General features: G+C 41.5%; 2 protein-coding genes across 2 annotated transcripts; one reads left to right on the plus strand and one right to left on the minus strand.

The window, feature by feature from the left end:
* Positions 1-12,511: 12,511 nt before the first annotated feature.
* On the minus strand, positions 12,512-13,363 carry MRPL36 (mitochondrial ribosomal protein L36). Its single transcript, XM_063177549.1, has 2 exons — positions 13,313-13,363; positions 12,512-13,193 (listed from the first exon to the last, which is right to left on the minus strand). The coding sequence occupies exon 2, from the start codon at positions 13,181-13,183 to the stop codon at positions 12,866-12,868; it is 318 nt and encodes a 105-aa protein (XP_063033619.1). The 5' UTR covers positions 13,184-13,193; positions 13,313-13,363; the 3' UTR covers positions 12,512-12,865.
* Positions 13,364-13,438: 75 nt separating this feature from the next.
* Positions 13,439-20,462, plus strand: NDUFS6 (NADH:ubiquinone oxidoreductase subunit S6). The gene is made up of 4 exons (XM_063164289.1): positions 13,439-13,585; positions 14,534-14,587; positions 19,121-19,243; positions 20,316-20,462. The coding sequence occupies exons 1-4, from the start codon at positions 13,439-13,441 to the stop codon at positions 20,379-20,381; spliced, it is 390 nt and encodes a 129-aa protein (XP_063020359.1). The 3' UTR covers positions 20,382-20,462.
* Positions 20,463-21,911: the final 1,449 nt, after the last annotated feature.

Below are 21,911 nucleotides of genomic sequence, written 5' to 3' on the forward strand. Positions count from 1 at the left end.
CCATGGTGAGATCAACCAGGCCAAGCTGGCCCATTGCTGTAGTCCTTGTGAAGAGTGAGCTTTCAAGAAGGACTCTCACTGCTGGCTCTTGGTTGCTCAGTGACACAACGTGACCAGAACTACCTGAAATGACAACTTCCTTCTCAAGGCTTGGAGATCCTCTCCAGGGCGCTGACCATGGCTCTCCACTTCTGAGCTCTTCACGTCCTGGCTAATTCCTCTCTATTTTGCCCATTCCTCCTCCCAAGGAGGTGGGCTGTGCTCACCCTGCTGTTGAAGCCGAGCCTTCATGAACTGACTGGCTGCCATATGTGGCTTCTTGGCATGACATTTAAGAGCATAGAGAAGTCAGGTCACCGCAGTGTGGATCCAGTTTGTGGGATGTGATCCATTCAGGTCAAACTTGTACTGTCTTTACCACTATTTTGATGATCCGTGCTGCTTCCAAGATCTTTAATTGACTTATTGGGATTGTAGAGAGGCTGCTCACAATAATCTGTGAAAGGTCATGATGATCAGAGGTTGTGCCTGAGGACTGGAAGACATCAAATGTCACTCCAGTTTTCAAAAAGAGCAAGAAACAGGACCCAGGGAACTAGGAGCCTGTCAGCCTAATCTCAATCCCTAGAAAGATGATGGTGTGCCTCATTCTAAAGGCAATCTCTATCCTCATGGTTGACAAGAAGGTGGTCAGGAGCAGTTAGCATGGATTCTATAAAGGTAAAATGTGCTCGACTAATTGACTTCTGTGATGAAACAACTTCCTGAATGGATGAGGAGAGAGCAGTGGTTATTGTCTACCTTGACTTCAGCAAAGCTGTAAACACTTGTCTCTCCCAGCATCCCCGTAGGCAGACTCAGGAAGTGCGGACTGGATGAGTGGACAGGGAGGTGGATTGAGAACTGCCTGAATGGCACTTTGCAAAGGGTTGCAATCAGTGGCACAGGGTCCTGTGGAAGGCCTGTCACTTGTGGTGTCCCCCAAGGTTCAATACTGGAGCCAGTGTTGTTTAACTTGCTCATCAATGACTTGGCTGAAGGGGCAGAGTTCTGCTCAGCAAGTTCCCTGATGACACAGAGCTGGGAGAAATGGGCAATATCCCGGGGGGCTGGGCAGCCCTTCAGAGGGACCTCGACAGGATGGAGATGGGCAGAGGGGAACTGTCTGAAATTCAACAAATGTGGGGGCTGTGCTGCTGGAAAGCAGCTCTGTGGTGAAGTACCTGGGGGCCCTGGTGGACAACAAGCTGTCCATGACCCAGCAGTGTGTCCTGGTGGCCAAGACAGCCAATGGTTTCCTGGGATGAATCAGGAAGAGCATTTTCAGCAGTTCAAATGAAGCCATCCTGCCCCTCTACTCAGCCATAATGGGGGGCATGTCTGGGGTGCTGTGTCCAGTTCTGGGCTCCTCAGGACAAGAGAGACATGGAGCTCCTGAAGCAGGTCCAGAGGAGGGCAGCAAAGGTGATTATGTTACTGAAGCATCTCTCTTATGAGGAAAAGCTGAGGGAATGTGGCCTGTGGCCTTGAGAAGAGACAACTGAGAGGAGACCCCTTCTAGACATCAGTGCCTCACTGATGTCTAGAAGGATCTGAAGGGAGAGTGTCAAGAGGATGGAGACAGACTCTTGGTGGTGTCAGCAATAAAATGGGCAGAAACCAATACAGAGGATGTTTTACTGCAATGTGAAGAATAACCTCCTTATTGTGAGGGTGACTGAGCACTGGAACAGGCTGATGAGAGAGGGTGTGGAGTCCCCCTTATGGAAGATATTCAAGATTGTGTCTGTCTGGACACAATCCTGTGCCATGTGCTTAAGATGACACTGTTGGAGCAGGGAGGTTGGACCAAATGACCCACTGTGGTCACTTCCAACCTGACCACATCTGTGATTCTTTCCAACCTAACTCATTTTTATTATCAGAAATTCCTCAATCCTGGAAATCTTTTTCTATGATCAGGTTCACTATGACAACTGAGCCACCAAATAAGGATTGTAAAGAAAAAGTAGTCTTTAATCTAATAAAGTAACACATTTTGTTATCAAAACCACGGATACATAAAATGCCTAACAACATGTAGACTTTAGCAAAAATCATATAGTTAACTTTCTGCTTTTTCAAATAAAAAATTTAATATACAGGTTCTTTCTTTATTTTAACAGGAATGAAATAGAGAGAAAAGGGAAAATTTCTACTATTTTTACTTCAGAAATGTGTTGCTGCAATACTTTTTGCTTTGAATGAGTTTTATTTTTCTTGACGCTGGAGTCATAAGATTTGGGGTCAACAAAGTTTCTGAAGGAAGAGAATTCCACATTAAGAAGACTCATCTTTCTCTTTGCTCAGGAAAGGCTTTTAACACTTCTGTACTGTTGACCATAAAATATGGAGCAAAAGGGTGGGAACATTTAATATACTCAAGCTGAAACTAAAACCTGGACAATGAAGCATGAAATGAAGTATGCTTGATATCACAGAGAAACAGAATTAACAAATAGGTAAGACAGAGAAAGTACGTAAAAGAACAATCTTTATGAATAAAAGGACACTGGGGTGATTGTAACTCAAAGAGGGCAAAATTAAAGACAGAATGGGTTTATGAAGAAATGGGTTACAGCACATGTAATCATCAGAACACTTAAGAATGTATCATAAAAATATCTTTTCTCCTCTGACCTATTTCAAAACAGATGCATGACTGGATTGCATGAAGAACACTGAGTGCTTCAGAAGGTGAAAATTTAAAGTATTGTAAAGCAATTAAAAATTACATTAATTACTGCTTCTATCAAGTACTATTGTACTATATACTTGCCTCTTCTGAAGGAAGGACGCTCTTATGTTTCTGTGACAAGCTTTCTTAAGGGGAAACCACAACAACTAGAGAAACATAAAGAGTTTCTATAACCTTGTAATCGCACATGTCATACACAATGTACTATTTTCCCTCTTTATAGCAGAAATGTTCAGAAATCATATAAAGTAGATGCTTCAAATTATGTTTTCTGTGACAGAAGTTAATTCTAAAGTAAGTATTCCATGAAAGAGAAACAGAGAAAACATTTTTACATGTCTATCATTTGTCCTTAGAGGACACAAAACAAATATGTTTTTTAAAGCTTGACACTGGTATTATTCTGTGTGGCCTGCGGCTATATGCTTTTTCCAGTTTGTAGAATTGAAGGATAAGAAAACAGCTTTGCATTAAGAGGAACACATTGTACAGGTTAATCATAACCATGCAGAAATCAAAATGCTGCCAACAAAATAATGGCGTACTAGTGCCAAGGGAGTCACCAGGATGACTGTGAGGGAAGCTGTGGGAGAATAACAACTCCTTTGCATGTGGGGAAGTATTTCAGGCATGTGCTTCTAAATTAATTATTGATGTGGCTGAAACAGAAGTTTTTACTACTGTCGACAATAGCAAATACTCGTAAAAATTTAATTCGCTAAAAGTTAATTTCAGTGTTCCTCAATCATGAAATGCATTAATTGAGAAGAGCCTTTTTTAAGATGTTTAAATTTTAAAAGGAAATATAGCAGAAAAGCAGAATCAGGCAGGGGAATTTAACAAATGTAAAAATGTTGACAGAAGTGAGAGTCATTACCTAGTCAATATTGTATCAATTAACCAAACTAACCGTAGTCCCCAATGAGAACTAAGTAAAATGGCATGATTTTCTAGTTAGTCTGACTCATTCCCATTATCCACTATGTGTGTACATTAGTGTGTACAAATCAGACAAACTAAAAAGCAGTGCCACATAAAATGTGGAAGAATTAAACAAAATAGTGTTTGCAAGAATTTGAAATGCTCTAAATCCATTAAATAATAAATAAATCATAATTTGTACCGGTGACAGTTGCTACTTTTGAAAGAGAGTGGTTAATCTGCTGCCAGCTACCAGCTCTCCTCAGGCTGCCGTGGGAACATCTGAGAATCACTTATCTATATTGCAAACAAATAGCATCCCAAGACATTGGTAGAAGTACTTCCAGATTTTCCATTTAGCAAGTTAAAGTATAACTATAAAAAAAGGTGAACACAAATTTTTTTTGTTAAGATGTGTGACAACAGTCTGAGGCTGACTTAACTGCAACCATAGACTTTTTGGTAATACCAACACTGATATTTTAATTCAGCATAGCTGAACATCATAATATAGCCATATTTAAATAACTGGAATGGAAAACTACATACACTATCAGACGGCTAAGCTTGTAAAGTATTTTCTCTTCACTCACAGAGTTTATATTTTTAGCCCTAAGCATATAACATCTCAATACCTCTGAGAAGCTGTTGAAAATAATCTGTTCAGAGGGGACAACATAAAAAGTAAGAGCATGTAATTTTATCACTGGAGTATCAGGGCAGCCTTCAGTTCCCTTTGAGGGAATTGTGGGTAACCCAGAAAAAGCCTGTGTATTTTCTATGCCTGTCAAGTGTCTGAACACAGCAGTAAACTCACAGAAATACCTGGAAAGGCCACTTGTCCTGCGAATTGCCCATATGAGAACCTGTGTTTGAAACTTCCTTTCACACTGCTAGGAAATCATGGAGGAGCTTTTGAGAAAGTGTTCGGAATGCTGTGAGGTTCACTGTAACCTCTGTATTTTCTCTTTCTGGACAGCAGTGAGACTGTAACATTTCAGTGAGCACCACTGCTGGCACACAGGCTCATCTGATGTTGTGTTACCACTGTTTATTACATAATGTAGTACCCAAGAGAGAATGGTGTGAAACTTGTTTTATTTAGTTATTTTAATACTTAAGGGGATGATTTTTAAAGCTAACAATCCTTTCTTATTGAACTTACACTATTAAAATACAAGACGTTGTTGATTGGTAAGGGCTAGCTTTCAACTGAGCTACAATTACACATGAAAAAAATTATTTGGATTAAACTGTACAGGAAGTTGTCCTGAGATAATTTCAGCTATGATGTTTATATATACAAAAGATACCTCTTTTGCTGTATTGTTTTGTGACAATTAGGGTCATCTAACAGGTTACACAAAGCTCTTTCCTGTCATAGTTTATGCAAATGATTACCACAATGCACTACAGTAAATTTGCCCAAAATATATCTAGATTTCATATGAGTAAAAGTCTCATTTGCTTTCATCCTACAGTTTGAAGACCTGTACATATAATCACTTTTAAGGGAGTTAAAAAATTCAAACCAGGTAATAAGCTGCAAAAGACGAAGAACCAATGGATGATCTTTTGTTCGTATAGTTTTACCAATACTGATAATATCACTATAATTTGATCTAACCAATAATATTATTCATTGAAAATACATTACATACTGTGTGAAGTTTACATTTTTTATGAGCAAATTTTTCTGTTGTGCTTATGAAAAGGCTGCAATACATATAGCCAGTGGCAAAAGCATTAAGCAGTGTATGTTCCTGTTTAACTGAGGCTGGGATACTTATTGAAAGTCTTCTGAAGCAGCTGATTTGTACAGAAGCTCAAGATTTTGTCTGAAAAGGCTGCTTCATGGGTTAATGTATTCACCTATAAATAAAAGCAGTGACAGCTCTCCTGTCAGTACACACTGATGGACGGTTCCTTTTTCCACCATTACAGCCTTGTGAATGTGGGAAAATTAATTTAAGTGGTAGTTAATTTCTAATGAATTTCATTCAAGCGGTTAATATGGTCCCTTGATGTTATGGTAACCTTCATGGATCATTGCATTATGTAAATAAATTCTACTTTATGGTGGTTTATTAAAAAATAGGAAGATTGGTGAGTCCAGTCAAACCTTCACATATACAAACCTGCACAAAATTTCTTAAGAAATTGCTAAAAATAGACTGCTGGAGAAAAATACACGTGGTATCCCAGAAAGCATACCATTCATCTTGATAAGACATCTAATTTTTATGTGATTTTGGCAGGATCATCTATTATTTGGAGCTGAGAACAAGATTTTTGGGAAGGAAATCCTCTTCACTCAAAGTGGTATTACAAATGCAGTGTGTGTGTCCTTGAGGGGCTCTCCAAGCCCTTAGATCAGCTGCTCTGCACAAGCATGAATCACTGGACAGGTTTCACACATCTCAGCTCCCATCTTATTCCCTCCTTATTGCCCCTTATTGCGGGAAGACCTCTGACAGGCTGTGTTCTGAGGAGGACATATCCATGGCATCTTGTTCCTCAAAGTCACTTCAATGGCCAGTGAGTTGTTCAAAGGCAATCCTGAAATAAGTAGTGTGAGGTATGTTTCCAAGAAACATAAGCTAGACATTCATCTGCCATAGTGGCAAACACAAAAATATTTGGGAGGACTGAATTATGTAAAATATTTCAGGAAAGATTAACTCAAAAGGTGCGTGGTGTAGACAAAAATCTCCAAGAATATAGTAGAGGGAATGCTTGTAGGCAAAGGTAATATATTTTAGAAGACAATTGAGACAGTTGGAAAAAAAGCTGGTAAGCTTTGGCATATGTGAGAATGCCTTGCCTACTCAAAAGCTTTCTTATTTTTTTCTAACAATATCAGCGATCAATAAAATATATTACCTTTCTTACAAATTCAAGCATTACACAAAAGTGTTATTAGGATGATGAGAGGAGCAGAAAATCTGCTTCATTAGAAAAGACTAGAAATACTTGCTCAGCTTAGGAAAACAAAGATTTGAGGAAAGACATGGGATCTACCTAGAAATAAATATCAAGCAAGTAAATTCCCTAGGAACACAAGCACTATTTAACAGAAAAGATAATTTTGGCGTAAGTATAAACAAGTTGTGAACAAATGTAGAGCTGGAGTTTGAAGATTAGGAAGAGAAGGGAAGTCCTAGACTGTTTGAAGAGTCCTTTTAGGAGAAGACACAATATTCAATGCAGAATTTAATGTATTTGTTTAAATAATATTAAGTAATTGCCTGCATAACAGGGAGTTGGAGTTTACACACTGCTTTCATGATTTTATCATTGATCACCTTTCAGTGAACAAAGTGTCCTAGAGCTGACTGCTGTGACCATACTCCTCAAGGCAGCACCTTTCCATGCCTGGAGAGAGCACAGCTATACCATGGTTAAAGAGACCCTAAATGATGATTTACATATATGAATTCACAACTGCTTGAGAAATATGCCAAAGCACAACTGCAAATGGGAACCACCATGAAATCTGAATGTCTTTCACTGTGGTTTCAGGGGTATTAAAGCAATGATAGATACCCTGGGTTTTTCTTATGAGTGATTTGGGTGTTATGTAGATCAAACCTCCATAAGTTCAGGTTAAAAAAATCAGGAAAGTAGTAATAATGATAATGGAGCAATGGGTAAAATTTTGTGCTGTTTAACACACTGAACCATTTTTCATTTTGTTACCTACAAGTGCAAAGTCATACATCTAGAAATCAGACATTGCAACTACACCTGCAGAAGAGAGGGTTGTGTTAAGCAGAGGGGAAGTATTAAGCAATGTAAATCCTTTACAGGTCATAAAAAACTGTCAGCAAACAAATTCTTCACCGAAATCCAAAGTAATGACATGATCTTCAAATGAAGGAAGCAGAAGATTACTGAGAAAAAAATTCAGGGGCATTTTAACCTCAGTACGCAGCATCACTAAGGTAGATTCTACCTATAGTTCCTGTGTCCATATTTTTAAAAAGAAATAAGAGGAGGGTACAGGGGACAGAAATATCCAAAGGTTAGACAAAATATTTTACACTGAGAAAGATGATATATATATATCTGATTATTGTAAAAAATATTAAAAGGGTGACTCATATTTAGTGACTGCCTTTTGAAGGAAAAATAGAGGAATCTAAGAATGAAAGGCTTAACAAAATTTGGTAACTGCAAATTAAAGCAAACACGCTCACCTTTTAACAGTGAAGTAATGCTATTTTGTAACATAGTCATAGCTGTGTGACTGGCTGCTCATCTCTCCACTACTCATCTATCCAACTCCAGAGCTGTGGTCTCTGACTGCAGCCATGTTTTAGGATTCATGTCCTACCTCTGGTAGAACAGACTTCTAAAGCTGACAGATCAAGTCCCAGGTCACCATTTCATATTTACTGCATTCTCATTCATTTAAATACATCAAATAAGTTCCTTTTCTCTGTGACTACACAAGTGGTGATCAGGATGAATGACCAGATGACATAAAACCAACTTGTTGTTTAATAGCTAGATGAGCAATCAAAATTGAAGTACATGGCACACAATGTAGCTGCAAAAATTCTTATCTAAAGCCGTGAAAGTGACCTATTTTAGATATCCCTTTTATAAATATTAGCCTCCTAGTATGAATCCCTTTTAAAACGGTGTAGATTCTGGGACTGCTTGCTCCCAGTCTTTTCCTCATTTAGGCACTGTTCATTATCAATCTTTAATCATGTACAACAGAGATTTGCATTATTCCCTGACTGTTCTTTTGCGTACTTTCAACTACTAAATGGAATCAATGTATTTTTAGATCAAATGACTTCGCAAAGTTCACTTTTTATTCCTTCTTGCACAATGTGGCACATAAGGACAGGGGGCTTCTTGAAAAATACTGCTTGTTTTCAACAGTTTATTCATATTTACAGACAACCGATTTCAAAGACTGATGCACAAACTTCTAGATGAAATGGCAAATTTTTCATTCCTGGAGGCAGGTGGATAACTCCAGCAAGTGACAGCTTCATCTTGGGTGCCAATATTCTCTCTGTACCAACTTTCATCATTTTTAGATCAGGTTCAGTGTCTTCACTGTGATGAAGCTCTTATAAAGATTGCTGCCTCCACTATGAGTGGGATACGGAGCAATAAGGAAACTGCTGCAGTTTATCTCCCAGAGGTATAGAAGTAAAACACCACCACTTACCTAAATAAACTGGGCTGTAAAGTGTGACAGTTCAATAACAGCTTCATGGGCAGCTCACCTATTCCTACAGGAAGATAAATTCAGTCCTGGAAAGCAGAGGTCACTGGACAGGTGACAGCATGCCCCATCACAGGTGTGGTGAGGTAAACTGTCCCAGCTAGTTGGAAAGAATTCAGCCCCTTCTCAGCCTCTGGGGACAAACTGGCACAGATTTCAAGCTCCAAATTAATAATCTGGTGAGCTGTAACAGAAAGAATCCAAGTATTTAAATGTAGAATCAGTTTTATTAAACTGACTGGGATTACTTTATCCTTAACTTCCATTAAAAAAAAAAAAAAGATAGTTTTCATCAGTGTGTATCAAGGTGTGTCCGCCCTTGCTGATTCAGAACTTTGCAATATGGTGATGCTGCAGATCAACATAAAACAGTTTCAGCGCATGGAGCTCACTGAAACCACAGAGGGGCCTTGGTGTTACACAGAAGATAAGTGCCTGCAGTAGCATGTTGTATCTGTTTGCACTGTTAAACAAAGAGGAGAAAACAGACTGGCTTCTCACTTTCTTTTTCATTGTTGAAGACTATTTACATTTTTGTTTTATGGTTTTATTTTTGTTTTATAGTTCTATTTTTGTTTTTTAATTTTACCTACTTCATATCTCTATAAATAATGAAAAAAAATCCAACTGTTCATATTTGGCAAATGCATTAGCAGTTGCTCTGAAATATCGCTCTTTCTTGTTTTTTTCTTTTGTGGATGGTATAATAGAATAATTGGAAGAACAATGTGGTGTCTACATTACTCAAAAATAGCTGTTATTTTAACTGAGTGCAGGAAACCAACTGTGGTGTCAGAATCTGGAACAGTCACCTGTCCATCAGCTAACCTCAGGGTGTACTGCCTCCATCCGAGCAGACACGGCTTCTCAGCACTGTGATTCCTAAAGACTTCTCCCTCACCTGTCATTTTTGAACAGCTATTGTCCTGAATTCAGCAGCCAATACTGTAATTCCCATACACAAAACCACAGACAAAGTCTGACAGTCATTAATATACATGAGCTCTAAGATTTATCCTGTAGTTGACCTAAATACATCTCTACCTGTTGCATATCAGGAATCTGACAATCTTATTCCCTAGAACAGTTTTGAGGAGTTAAGCAAGTTCAGTCACTCACAACTGCAAATGATTTTCATAATTGTACAATGGAGAGAGTCACAAGAGACATCAGGTGTCACATTCCCACACCACTATGGGGATTTAAAGAATGAAGATTTTCTGGAGGGGGTAACCTAGACATGTAAGCAGTAGGAAGCCAAAAGCTAAAAATGTAATTTGAACCTGAGTCTTATTTCAGTCTTCAGTGTATGGATTCTTCTTCCTGTGTTATTGGGTACTATTTTCCTCCCTAAAACACTTTATGTTCTGGCTGTGTTCTCCTTATTATTCCCCTCCCTTTCAGCCTCCAGGGGGAGAAATAAAAAATAAAACACATACAATTAAGGAACTAACATAGATTGGTATTTTTAGTATTCCAGGACTAAATTTTTGGCCTGGGTAATTTCAGTGGTTGTTGTGTACCCCCTCCTTTGCCAACAGCTGTTGAGGTAGAGCACAACATTCAGAAGGTCTGTAATGAAGGACTTGAATCCATGGCTATCAACCACAAGGCTACTGGCTGAATTATTTCACCTGCTCATTTTGCAGTTGCTGTAAATAAACCTAAAATAATCATGCATCACCTCCAGCTACAGTCACTTTTCTCATGTCATTCAAATTACAGAAAGCTATAGAATCTGATTTTTTTAGAACACCTCTGTAACAGTTTGTAGACATTAACTAACAAAAAAGTGCTTACAAGTGTAAGATTCAATACTCCTGCCTAACAGATGGAAAAATTGAGACAAAGGCAAAATTACCTTTTCAAGATTACATAGCAAGTCAGTGGCAGAGTACAATTACAATTCAGAACCTCCTAGTTTCTAATCCTATAATCCTCTTTCCAAAATCTATTGAGCACAACCAAATATGCTGTTTCAGTGAACTTGTCTCAGGGTCCCACACACCGCTGAATTCAGAAAGTCTTCCCAGGTAATGACTGTTGCTCCTCGACCTGGCAATTCATACTCGCAGGTGTCTCTGACACTGCTCCTTTAGGAGAGCCTTAAATGTTTGGGTACCTCCTCAGCAACCTTCCAGCGCAGTTGGCTGTGTACCAGTGAGCTGCCTTTTTCTGACTGAACCAAGGGGTTGGATGAACTGCTTGTGAGGCTGTAAGAGCACCTGCCAACTCTCTTTCCTAAAAATCCCAACCAACGAGCAGACCCTCACTTCATCTCATGCCCAATTCACAGGTCAGTCCTTACTCTCCACTGGAAAAGTGGGTAGGCCTGGAAAAGACTGGTTTTTTTGGTCATGTGCTGTTACTAACAGCTAAACTCACAAGGTATCACAGAGGTTCACAGCACACAGGCCTTTTTTTCTGCTGGAACAAAACGCACAGCACACACCTACAAATGTCTACCATTAACAATGAGAATCAGAGCTTTTAAAATCTTCAGTTCCTAAGACAGCTAAACTGTCAAAGCATGTTAAAAGTGTAAAATATTTCCAAGAAATTTCTCTGCTTACATTTTACTTTCATCCACAAGCTACAGGGCTACAGGTATTTAGAAGGTAGTTCTTTTTCATGAGCATCCAATTTTCAATCAAACCTTTCAAAGTACAGCAAGTTTTCCACTACTTCAAGGTTCTTTGATTTTGAGGAGCCTTACACATTTTGAGTCAATCTGTCTCTCTAGTTAGATGAAGCCAGCCTGTTCTCCTTCCTCCCACTGCCATGAATTCATTTGAATGCCCCCTAAGATGGATGTGTATGTTAACCTGGCTCCTCTCTCTCCAAATCCTCATTTCCAGTGATGAGATAGATGAGTGAAAAGACAAACCACCCAACCGATGGAAAACCAGTAATTATTGCCTCTGGAATGCTTAGCCACAGCTTCACAGGCTTAGAGTCTCATTGTCTACAAGCACTAAGCAAAAATATATAAATTATAAAAGTTAATCTAAAATTGTGGAATTATAACTGGGCAGAAAAGGTCTTCAAGTCATCATACTATCCAATGTTACAGCAACTTCAAATACAGCGCTCAACCAATTTCACCTCTTTCAAGTCAGGGACACTTTCTCACAGTACTCTGGCAAACCTGTAGCTGTAACAGGACAGTTTTCCCAAAGTTTAGGTTCGCACCATTTGCTAAGAACTTGTAGTTCAGAGGATGATCTAAAACTCCTGCCTCAAGCAGAGTCATATTGAGAAGTGTAGGAATACCACTGGTGACTGAAGTAATTTTGGCTCTAATTAATTAACGGATACCAATCCACTAGTTTGCATTCAATGTCTAGCTTGGCTCTATGACCTCTGAGGCATTACTGCTCTCAGTCATTCTCTCCACACCTCTTAGGAGAGAGCTCTTTCAAGGGACACAAGAAAAGAAAAATATTCTTATGCCTCACCAATCTAACAGAGTGAGCCTAAGGCTTGGCAGAATCTTAAGGCAAGTTAGATGGAATCTGAAATTGCCCACCTGAGTTTGAAACTATCGGTTCTGTTATCAACATCTTGGCGGGGGGAAGGGTGTTCAAGAAAAAGACCGCAGTGTGTTGTAGTAATGAAAATCAATGGAGTTTATTTTCATTTTGTTAATTAAACCCAAATACACCTCAGAGTCCAGTGATCCAGCTTCACCCTTCCTAATTTAACAGCGCGGTGATTTTAAGGCTTCACGACTCAGACGACGACAAGAGATCCTGAAGCCTGTTGTTTCCCACTTCAGCTCTCCGCATCCAAGGCCTGAAATTCCGGCAAGGGCCGTCAAGACCGCACCTCGCTCTCGGTGTTCCATAGATGACACGCTGTCACGATTCCGGGACTCGTGTCCCCAGCTGCCAGCTCCCGGTGACCGCGGGGGCTCCGGGCCCGGCGCCAGCTCAGCGCGCTGCGGGCTCCGGCCGGCGCTACCCCTTGCGCTGCTTGTGCCGGGGGTTGCTCTTGCAGCACACGTAGAGCCGCCCGCGCCGCCGCACGATGTAGCAGTCCTTGCAGCGCCTCCTCAGCGCCGTCTTCGTCTTCAGCCCGGCGGGCGGCGGCGGCCCGGGCGGCGGCGGCACGGCCAGCAGCCCGCGGGGCGCCCGCCACGGCGGCGGGGCCCAGCTCGGGCAGGCCGCGGGCAGCCCCGCCGCGCGTCCCCACGGGGCCAGCGAGCACAGCGACGAGCGGCACAGCGAGCGCAGCGGGGCGGCCGTGGCGGCGGCCCTGACCAGGAGGGACAGCATGCTCGGCACCCTGCGGGGACAGCGCGCCGGTCAGGACTCACGCACCGCTCCCGCTCCCCTCCTCCTCTCCAGCCACCACCCCCACCGCCGAGGACACCCGCCCCGCCGAGGACACCGCTGCCCGCTCACCCCCGCGGAAAGCGCCGCTCCCCGCCCGCGGCCACGCGTCCCTCCCGCCGCCGGAAGCGCGGACAGGAACCGGGGCGGGGCCAGCCCCGCGCCCGCCCGCCCGGGAGTCACGTGGGCGGCGCGAAGATGGCGGCGCCCGCCGCGACCTTCCGCTGGCTGCTGCCGCGGAGCCGCCCGCTGCTGGCCCGCCCGGGGCTGGCTGCCGCCACTGCCGCCCGGCCCTACGGTGTGCGGGCCTCCGACACCGGCGAGCTGGTGACGCACACCGGGCAGGTGAGCGCGCGGGGCCCGGTGCGCCGGGAGGGCGGCGGGCGCGTCCCGCCGGGGCCGCGGGCAGCGCGCTGGTGTAATGTGATGTAACGTAACGGGGAGGCTTAGGGTGGACACCGGGAGGAATTTCTTGCCGTAAACAGTGGTTAGGTACTGGAATCGGCCGCCCCGGGAGGCGGTGGCGCTTCCGTCCCTGGAGGTGTTCAGGAAATGGCTGGATGTGGCGCTTAGTGCCGCGGTCTGCTTGACATTGTGGCGTTCTGTCACTGGTTGGGTTTGACGATGTCAGAGGTTTTTTCCAACCTAATTTATTCTGTGATTCTCCGTTCAGCGCACACAGTGGGAATTCATGCTCCTGGGTGATCCGTATACAGGCGGTGCACGCTGTTTCGGAAAAAAAAACAAAAACAAAAACAACCCCGTTGATCAGGATCAACAAATGGTCATTGGCCATTACCGAGCGTTCCGGTCCGAATGCGACTTGTGACCCGGCCGGAGGGTTGGCAGATGGGGAGGCACCCTTGTGTCAGTGCCTTGTAACTCCAGGTTATCTCTTTTCCAATGGAGAAGCCGAGGCTGGTGTGGTGCCTTGAGATGGGAGAGAGGATGGCAGGTGGAGCTGACTTGGGAAAGCTGGCACTGTGGTTACTTACCGGAACAGAAATAAATACAAAACCTGATTTTCCCAGTTTAGTTCACCACCTAGGTGAGATCCAGGAGCAGCGTTATAAATAAGACATTTGTGTTCATCTCTGTGATCAGGCTCTTCTGTTTACTGGCTTTCATGCCAGCCCCAACACCACCAGTTTCCTTGTGTATTGTACTTTCCAATGTGCAATTCAGTTTATTTTCTTTATTTCAGTATTTCAGTATATTTATTTTCTAAGTCTTTGTGTTCTATGTTTATAGATGTTGTTCTGTAAATAAGATCAAGTTTATTTTACATTCCAGGTATACGATGAGAAGGATTATAGAAGAGTTAGATTTGTTGGAAGACAAAAGGAGGTAACTTCTTCTACTGTTTTTCATGGGAGAGGAGGTAGTTTATGGGCTTTTTTTCTTTACCTAATAGTAGTGTCCTCAAGTGTCATTAAAAGTCCCCAAACCAAGAAAGCCTCAAAAAACCCCAACAAGCAAGAAATCAGCTAAATCCAAACCCCACAACCAAAGCCAACCAACCAACCAAAAAAAAAAAAAAAAAAAAAGAAACCAAACAAAAAAAAACCCCAAACAAACAAAACAAACAAACCCTACAAAACCAAATTGGTTTGGATTTTGGTTTTCAGTGGAGTTTTATTCACTATGGTGAAAAAAATTTTTAAGGCAGCTTGTGGTTGCTTCTGTCTTACTTCCCTGCTTTTGGTAGACTTGAAAAACTCAAGACTTGCTCTACATTTGCTAAGTGCTTGCATTTAGGGTGTTAGAGTTGTAGGCATTTGAACATCTTAACCTTGAAACAGTTTTTAAGCATGTGTTTTAAGAAGTTGTATGTTTTTAGCACATTTATATTCAAAAAAATCACATCATTAAATACTCTGCTGAATTTTTCATCTGTTTACATCTGTTTTGAAGCTTAATTTGCTTCTGTGTAATTAAAATTCTGATCTTTACCCAAATTCCATTTTTAATGAGCCTGAGAAGCATTTACTGAAAGAGCGATGAAACAAATAAAAGTAAAATGCAGACTATTCTGAAATAATGAAGCCTGAAATGCAAAGTGTAGTAATACCAGCATCATCCAAGTGCAGTGCTCTAAAGGTGGCCCTGTTGCTGCTGCTTAAAATTTCACATACCCACTGTATGAAAAGTCCTTTAGCACTGAGTTTTCTCTGATCAAGCAGCACAGCTCCAGGAGGGATCTGCTGGCCTTTGGGATAGAAATTATAGAATTATTTCAGCTAAAATGTATTGCTCAATGCCTGAGCTTTTGAATAGTGCCCTAGTGTTAATGCTTTAAATGTTTATGTTCAGCAGAGACATTAAATATAAGATGTGGTAGATTTTTAAAGTAGTTTCGTATAATTATTCTTTTCCTAAATTAACCTGAACTAATTACACTGATTTCTGAGTTTTCATATTGAGTTTACCTCACTGTGTGACAGATACAATTTAACTCATGCTGTGTGGCAAAAGTGGGGATTTTACATGTGAAATAATTAAATGAAAATGTCACTTAAAATGCTGAATTAGCTTACTTCAGGGAGGATAGTTGGCAAAGTAGGTCTCTCGCAAGTGTACTGCCAGCATCTCTGCTGCTTGTGTAACTTCATAGGAAATGCTCCTTAATCCTAATTCTCCATGGGGCAGTGGTCCCTCTGACGTGCCCTTGCCATCAGGTAATTTCAGACTCCATGTGGTGTGGAGCATCCAAGTTTTCAGTTCAGCCCAGTTCTTCCTTCTCCAGCAAAAGCCAAGGTCTGTGTCTGCTAAGTGAGGTTTAATGCTAAGTTTTAATGGTGAAATTGGGACAAGACTTACTCATTAAATACTTTAAATGGTCTGTGCCTATTAAGAGGATCTCTCTCTGGGGGCTTTGGTTTTGCCATTATCCCATGTTGTCTTCTTATTACAGGGGACCCATACTGTTGTCTCCTTATCACAAAAGTTTCATACCTTCTTGGTGTTTCTTGTGGGCAGCTCCTCAGAGCACTAACTCTTCTTCACAAAGCAGCTAGCTAACTCCAGGTCCCTCTCACCCAGCCACTCCACTCTTTTATAGCACTCTTCTTCTCATTGCTTACAGCTGTGGCCTGTTAAAGTGAGGCCTGCTCCTAATCTTTGATCATTGCCCAGCTGCAACTCCTTAGGGATAAGATTACTTTCTGCACTATCTTTTTTTTGCTTATATTCTATCCCCCCACAATCCCACAGTGTGTTTCAGCTGCCATTATTAGGGTTGACAGTGTCTGTAGTCTGAATGTTGTCATGTTTCTGAAGCAGAAGCTGTCCTAGTGACTGTTCTTTCTCGGTCGCTTCTTCCCTTTGCCATCAGTAGGTCCAGGTGCTTGAGTCCTGCTTGGGATCAGCCCATTCCAGCCATGTTGGCTTTCCTCTTTGGGGGGACACAGCCTCTGGACTCTCCCCCAGTCGGGGTGTCTGGGCCTGTGTGCCTCAGTTGGCCAGGCCCAGGGGCATGGCCTAGAGTATGTGCTTATTGTCACTTCGGATCTACCTACCTAACTGTTAGTGACATCCATGTGCTTTAGCTAAAATCAGTGGTTCTCTGTGGAGACCCGGGGATTAGTGCTTCTGGCAAGGGCCTAAAGCAGGCAGCTGTGAGAAAACTTGTAGGGGGACAGAATATAAGAAAATAAAGATAGTGTAGAAAGTAATCTTACCCCTAAGGAGTTGCAGCTGGGCCAATGATCAAAGATTAGGAGCAGGCCTGACTTTAACAGGCACAGCTGTGACCAATGAGAAGAAGATGCTATGAAAGAGTGGGGTGGCTGGGTGAGAAGGGACCTGGAGTCAGTTGGCTGCTTTGTGAAGAAGAAAGAGTCAGTGCTCTGAGGAGCTGCTCACAACAAAACATCGAGAGGAGGTGAAACTTTTGTCATAGGAGACAACAGTATGGAACCCCTGCAATAAGATGATAACAAAAAGTGATCATGATAACTGCTAAACTGCATCTGCCACAGTCCTACCAGGTCATCCTGCCCTTCTGTAATCCCTAAGGTAGAGCAGGACCTATTTCAACACTGCCATTCCCACTTCAGCTCTGCCCTTTCTATTGGGCTGGTGCAGCAGCTGAAGGTCTGAGGAGGACTCACCTCAGTGCTCGTCTGTTTTAAATATTTTCTCCTGCCTTCCCTCTACATCTTTGGAGCGAGATCAAATCCAAGTTTGGTTTTATCTCTTTGGTTTCCCAGACCATGAACTGGCACAGGTGGATAGATTGGAAGAAGCAGCAACAAAATTGCCAAATTGCTACTCTGTCAGGAAAAAAATAGCCTATTGATTTATGCTTGGGGCAAGGCACATCTGGGTGTGCTGAGGGAATCAGCCTCTTCCTGCTGAGTGCTGCTGTGCTTTAGTCAAAGGGTTATGTTGTAACTGCAGCCACCTTGCCTTATTTGTGGAGTGTTTTCCTGGTGAATTCCTAGACTGTGTCTTGTTTAGTAGGCTGAACCACAGACAAGTCTTAGCTATAGGGTAGATGAGAGGTCTTTGCTTCTCTCTTTCCCCACAAGTACCTTTTGTGGTTAAGAAGTGCTGGGATGAGTGGAGTTCTTGCTTCTGATCTTGAAACAAAGGTGTATAATGGCTTTATCTCCCTCCTCCTTTAGCACAAAATGAAGGATGCACAATTTTGAGTGTTATTAAGAACAGCAGTAAAAGTTCTTGCTGTTTGGTGAAAATTACATGACTTGTAGACACAGCCCCAGACAGTGGGGTTCTTGATGTTTCCATTTTCTTTCAGTACCAGAACCTAATTTTTTTCTAACTTTTTTTAGCTATCATCTTCTTCTGGTAAGGATAAATTCTTGGTTGACAAAACTGACTTTTCCATTGCCAAAAAATGCAGAGACTTAATAGGAGGCTTGGCTGGAAGATGCTAAGTTGTTACATATTAAGATTATATAAAAACACCATTGTAGTTCCTAGGGATTTATGTAATGGACACATAGCCGTTTTTTCCCAAGAATCACGTCTTTATTCCAATATCAGCATGCTTATACACAGAGCAGTAGATACTGCCTCCTTTGTGCATATTGTTTGATATTCATGCATATATATGCCTTTGAAAAAGGTGGCCCTCCTGAAATACCTTTTCCTGAATTGTAGCAGTAGTTGTCTCCTCAGTGCACACTTGGAGAGGGATGGATTGCTGTAGGTCCTGCTGAGGGACAAGCTGCTGTGTCACCAGCCTGCCCAGACACGGTTATGTTTTCCAGGCCATGCAGGTGTGCTCTAGGAAGAAGCCCTACTTGTCAGTGATGTGGATATTCAGGAAGTGTGTGTGATGGATTTACAGAGTGGAGTAGTGGCATTTAGAGGTTTTTCCTTTTTTCTGATGCTAAACAATTTGTCTTTCTGACTGTTGTTATGCACCACATTCATGTTTTCATGAGATTCCTCTGCAGTGATAGAATAAGGTACATGGCTAGCGACTCTAAATTACCAGCAGTTGTTTTATCTCATGCCTGACCTTACTTGTCTCACTATTATTTTTGAGTTTATCAGCAGAGATTCTTCTGCAATTTTATCATGTAGTCACTAAAGCAGAATACAGTATTGGCTAACTATGTTCTGTTCTTGTCTGCTTGTTCCTGCTCACCTCTCTGCTGAATCTATTGAAACCTGAGCACTGATGTGGCCTATATATCAGGGGAAAGAGATTACTTTTGCAGAGTTTAGTGTATAGTTCCTTGATCTGGCTTATAGCAGAGCCTTAGAGATGGTGGAGGAGTTGGGAGGAACCCTAAACAGGAATTTTTCAAAAAGGCTGTAGTGGAACTGCCTGAGGAGGCAGCAGATAGCAGTTGCTTTCTGTTTGAGTGGGGATGGTATCTGAAAGTTTCCCTCTTTTCCTTACAGGTGAACAAGAATTTTGCAATTGATTTGATAGCAGAGCAGCCTGTGAGTCAAGTTGAAAGCAGAGTGATCTCATGCGATGGTGGTGGCGGAGCTTTGGGACATCCCAAAGTATACATCAACTTGGTAATGTCATTATTCTGCATATAGCATGTTTTGCCTGTGCATTCTTTTTTTGTAAGGTTATCTGGTTTTTGGAATGCTAGTTTAACAAAATAAAATGAGTAACCACCTGAGGTGCTCGTTTTATTTGGTGCCTGATATAAGTCAGAAGAGTTAGAGGGCTTCCACTTTTAGTTATAGAGATTCCTTTTTGAAATTTTAGTTTGTTTAGTAGGACAGTACATTTTTTAAACGAAATCAGGTGAAATAGTAAGAGCAACCACTGAGAGTAAAAATTAACATCCTTGCTGCATTTTGGAACTCTAATTATTTAAATGCCACCATGTAGTTTGACCATACATTTGCAGTATTTTCAGGAATATAGTTTATTTTCAATCTTGCAAGTTCAAGGGAAAAAGAAGGAAGAAAACCAAACAAACCAAATCCTCTTTCAGTCTTTGGGAATCTTGGTAGTTCTGAAGACTAAATATTTCAGTCATGGCCAGAGAATGAAGAATAAATGTTGTCTTATCCTCCTGTTGACAGCAGTGATAATTTCCAATGTATTCTTGTTCTAGAGAGTAAAAATATTGAGGCTACTGTCCTATGACCTTAGTTGATGAGCTGTTGCTTAGGTCCTGTTCTCAGGTAGAGCCTGATTGCAGATGTTTTAAAATCTTTGCTCACTAAACTTTTTCCTAATGCCTGGAAGAATGGTGGGGAAGGGCTGGTGTCCTTAAGTGTCAGTGTTGTTATGACTCCTAATTAGAATCATAAGCATTTTTATTTTGAACAAAGTAATAATTTTGTAGTAATTCATTTTACTTTATCCAAAGTCAAATGTTTGGAGGTTCTGATTTGTAACACTTAGGAAACACTTCAGCCTTAACTTCTGTAGCACACTCCTGATCTTTTTATGTTGATTTGTTTGACATGTACCATACCCTTGAAGAATATTTGCTTCCAGTGTTTCAAAAAAGACTAAAATCTGTACTTTGGCAATATTGATTGGTTTTAAGATGGCACAAATAAATAAGAGAAAAATTGTAATTTTATAAAATGAAACTGGAGCTGTTGTATTTTTATATTTTTGCAGGACAAAGAGACAAAGACCGGAACATGTGGATACTGTGGACTTCAGTTTAAACAGAAACATCACTGAATGATCATCCCTGTGTGCTTGCAGATTTCTGTTCCGATGTTAACGTTCAACTATAAATAAACAATATATTTAGAAAGCCAAGATTTGTGTTTATGTTAACTATGGAAAGTCCAGTCTGTACATTTTTAAAACCCAGCTTGTCAGGTATTTGAGAGCTGAATGGTATTACAATATCTGCTTTGTACTGAATTTAGTTTTCATGTCTGGCAGGCTTCTTGCAGCTTAGAATTGGTGTTTGGCTGTAGATAAGTTTGGTGTGTACTGGGTAGATATGTATTCTTTTCAACACTGAATGAGCTGTAATTGTTTACTGGGTGATTAATTATCCTAGGTGTTTGTCTTTTGTCACTGTGTGACACTCCTAATTGGTTCACGGTCCAGTATCTACAGCTAGATTCACAAATGGAAATACAAAGATTTTATGATACTTGGCATTACAGCACTCACTCCTGGAGGCAAGATTGTCAGCCCTGAATTAAGTAGCTGCTCTTGTGACCTGTTTAAAAGAAGCCACCAGTGCCTGGAATGGTAATCAGTGTGAGCTGGAGAACTACCCAAGCTGGCACATGTGAAAGGTGAGGACAAAACCATTTGCCCTTCATTTGAAGGGGCAAGAGTGTATCTGTTCTGATTGGGATTCACACCCAAAGCCTCTGTAGGAACTGGGTCTTGTCAGACTCAAAGCGGGCATTGCTCCATTACAGATGGTAGCTTCTGCTTCTTTAATGCAAGTAATTTGACACTAAGAGCATCTGCCTAGGCTGTGTGCGGCTGGTTGTGGGACATATCTACCCACTTGCTTAATTTCACTTAGGTAGCATTCCATCATGTGAGCATGGCTTTCAAACAGGGCCTCTGTCTGGAGCAGAAGGGTCTGAGTTTGGGTTGGTCTTTGCTCCACAAAGCATTTTAATCTGTTGTCAGTAAATTACTTTTTGTTTAAATGCTGGTGGTGGGGCATGGTCCTAGTGAGTACTTGCTGCTTGTCTAAAGTTTAACAGGGTAGAATTCTAAACCTGCAGTTTACATAGTTAGATTGATGTGGTTGTATCAAGTTGAACCAAATCACATGGGCCTAAAGCTGCTTAACTTGCTTGTGTCAATATATAGATGAAGATGGACCAACTCAGGCTTAAAGAAAGGTCTGAATGGTTCTGTCTGTAGAAGTCATTTGTATAGAGGCTGTATTGCATGTAAGCAATTGCATGGACACCCCTCCTCTTTTTTCATTCACTCCACCTAGAAAAGCTTTATCTCTTTCTGTCTCTTTCCCCTTAGTCTTCCCCTCACTTTTTCTCCTTTCCATTGCTGCTGGTTTCAGTGATCGTCTGGCCGTCAATTTATTCTTTTTAATGACCTAGAAGAACTAATTAGAGTTATACATTCTTGTGCAGTGTAGGTTACTGAGCATGACCTTTCTATAAGGCCGGGCTCTGTTACAAAGGCTGTCATTTTGTAAAGTTAGTGCAGTGGCCAAGTTAACATATGTTGTGTTTAGAGTAGCGCCTGAGCACGTACAAGGATGGCAAC

Source organism: Melospiza melodia, chromosome 1 (assembly GCF_035770615.1).
Source record: "Melospiza melodia melodia isolate bMelMel2 chromosome 1, bMelMel2.pri, whole genome shotgun sequence".
NCBI classification, from domain to species: Eukaryota; Metazoa; Chordata; class Aves; order Passeriformes; family Passerellidae; genus Melospiza; species Melospiza melodia.

Coding starts and splice junctions, on each gene's coding strand:
- MRPL36 (XM_063177549.1), bottom strand. CDS start 13,183: ATGCTGTCCCTCCTGGTCAGGGCCGCCGCCACGGCCGCCCCGCTGCGC.
- NDUFS6 (XM_063164289.1), top strand. CDS start 13,439: ATGGCGGCGCCCGCCGCGACCTTCCGCTGGCTGCTGCCGCGGAGCCGC. Junction 13,586..14,533: donor TGGTGACGCACACCGGGCAG/GTGAGCGCGCGG, acceptor TTTACATTCCAG/GTATACGATGAGAAGGATTA. Junction 19,244..20,315: donor CCAAAGTATACATCAACTTG/GTAATGTCATTA, acceptor ATATTTTTGCAG/GACAAAGAGACAAAGACCGG.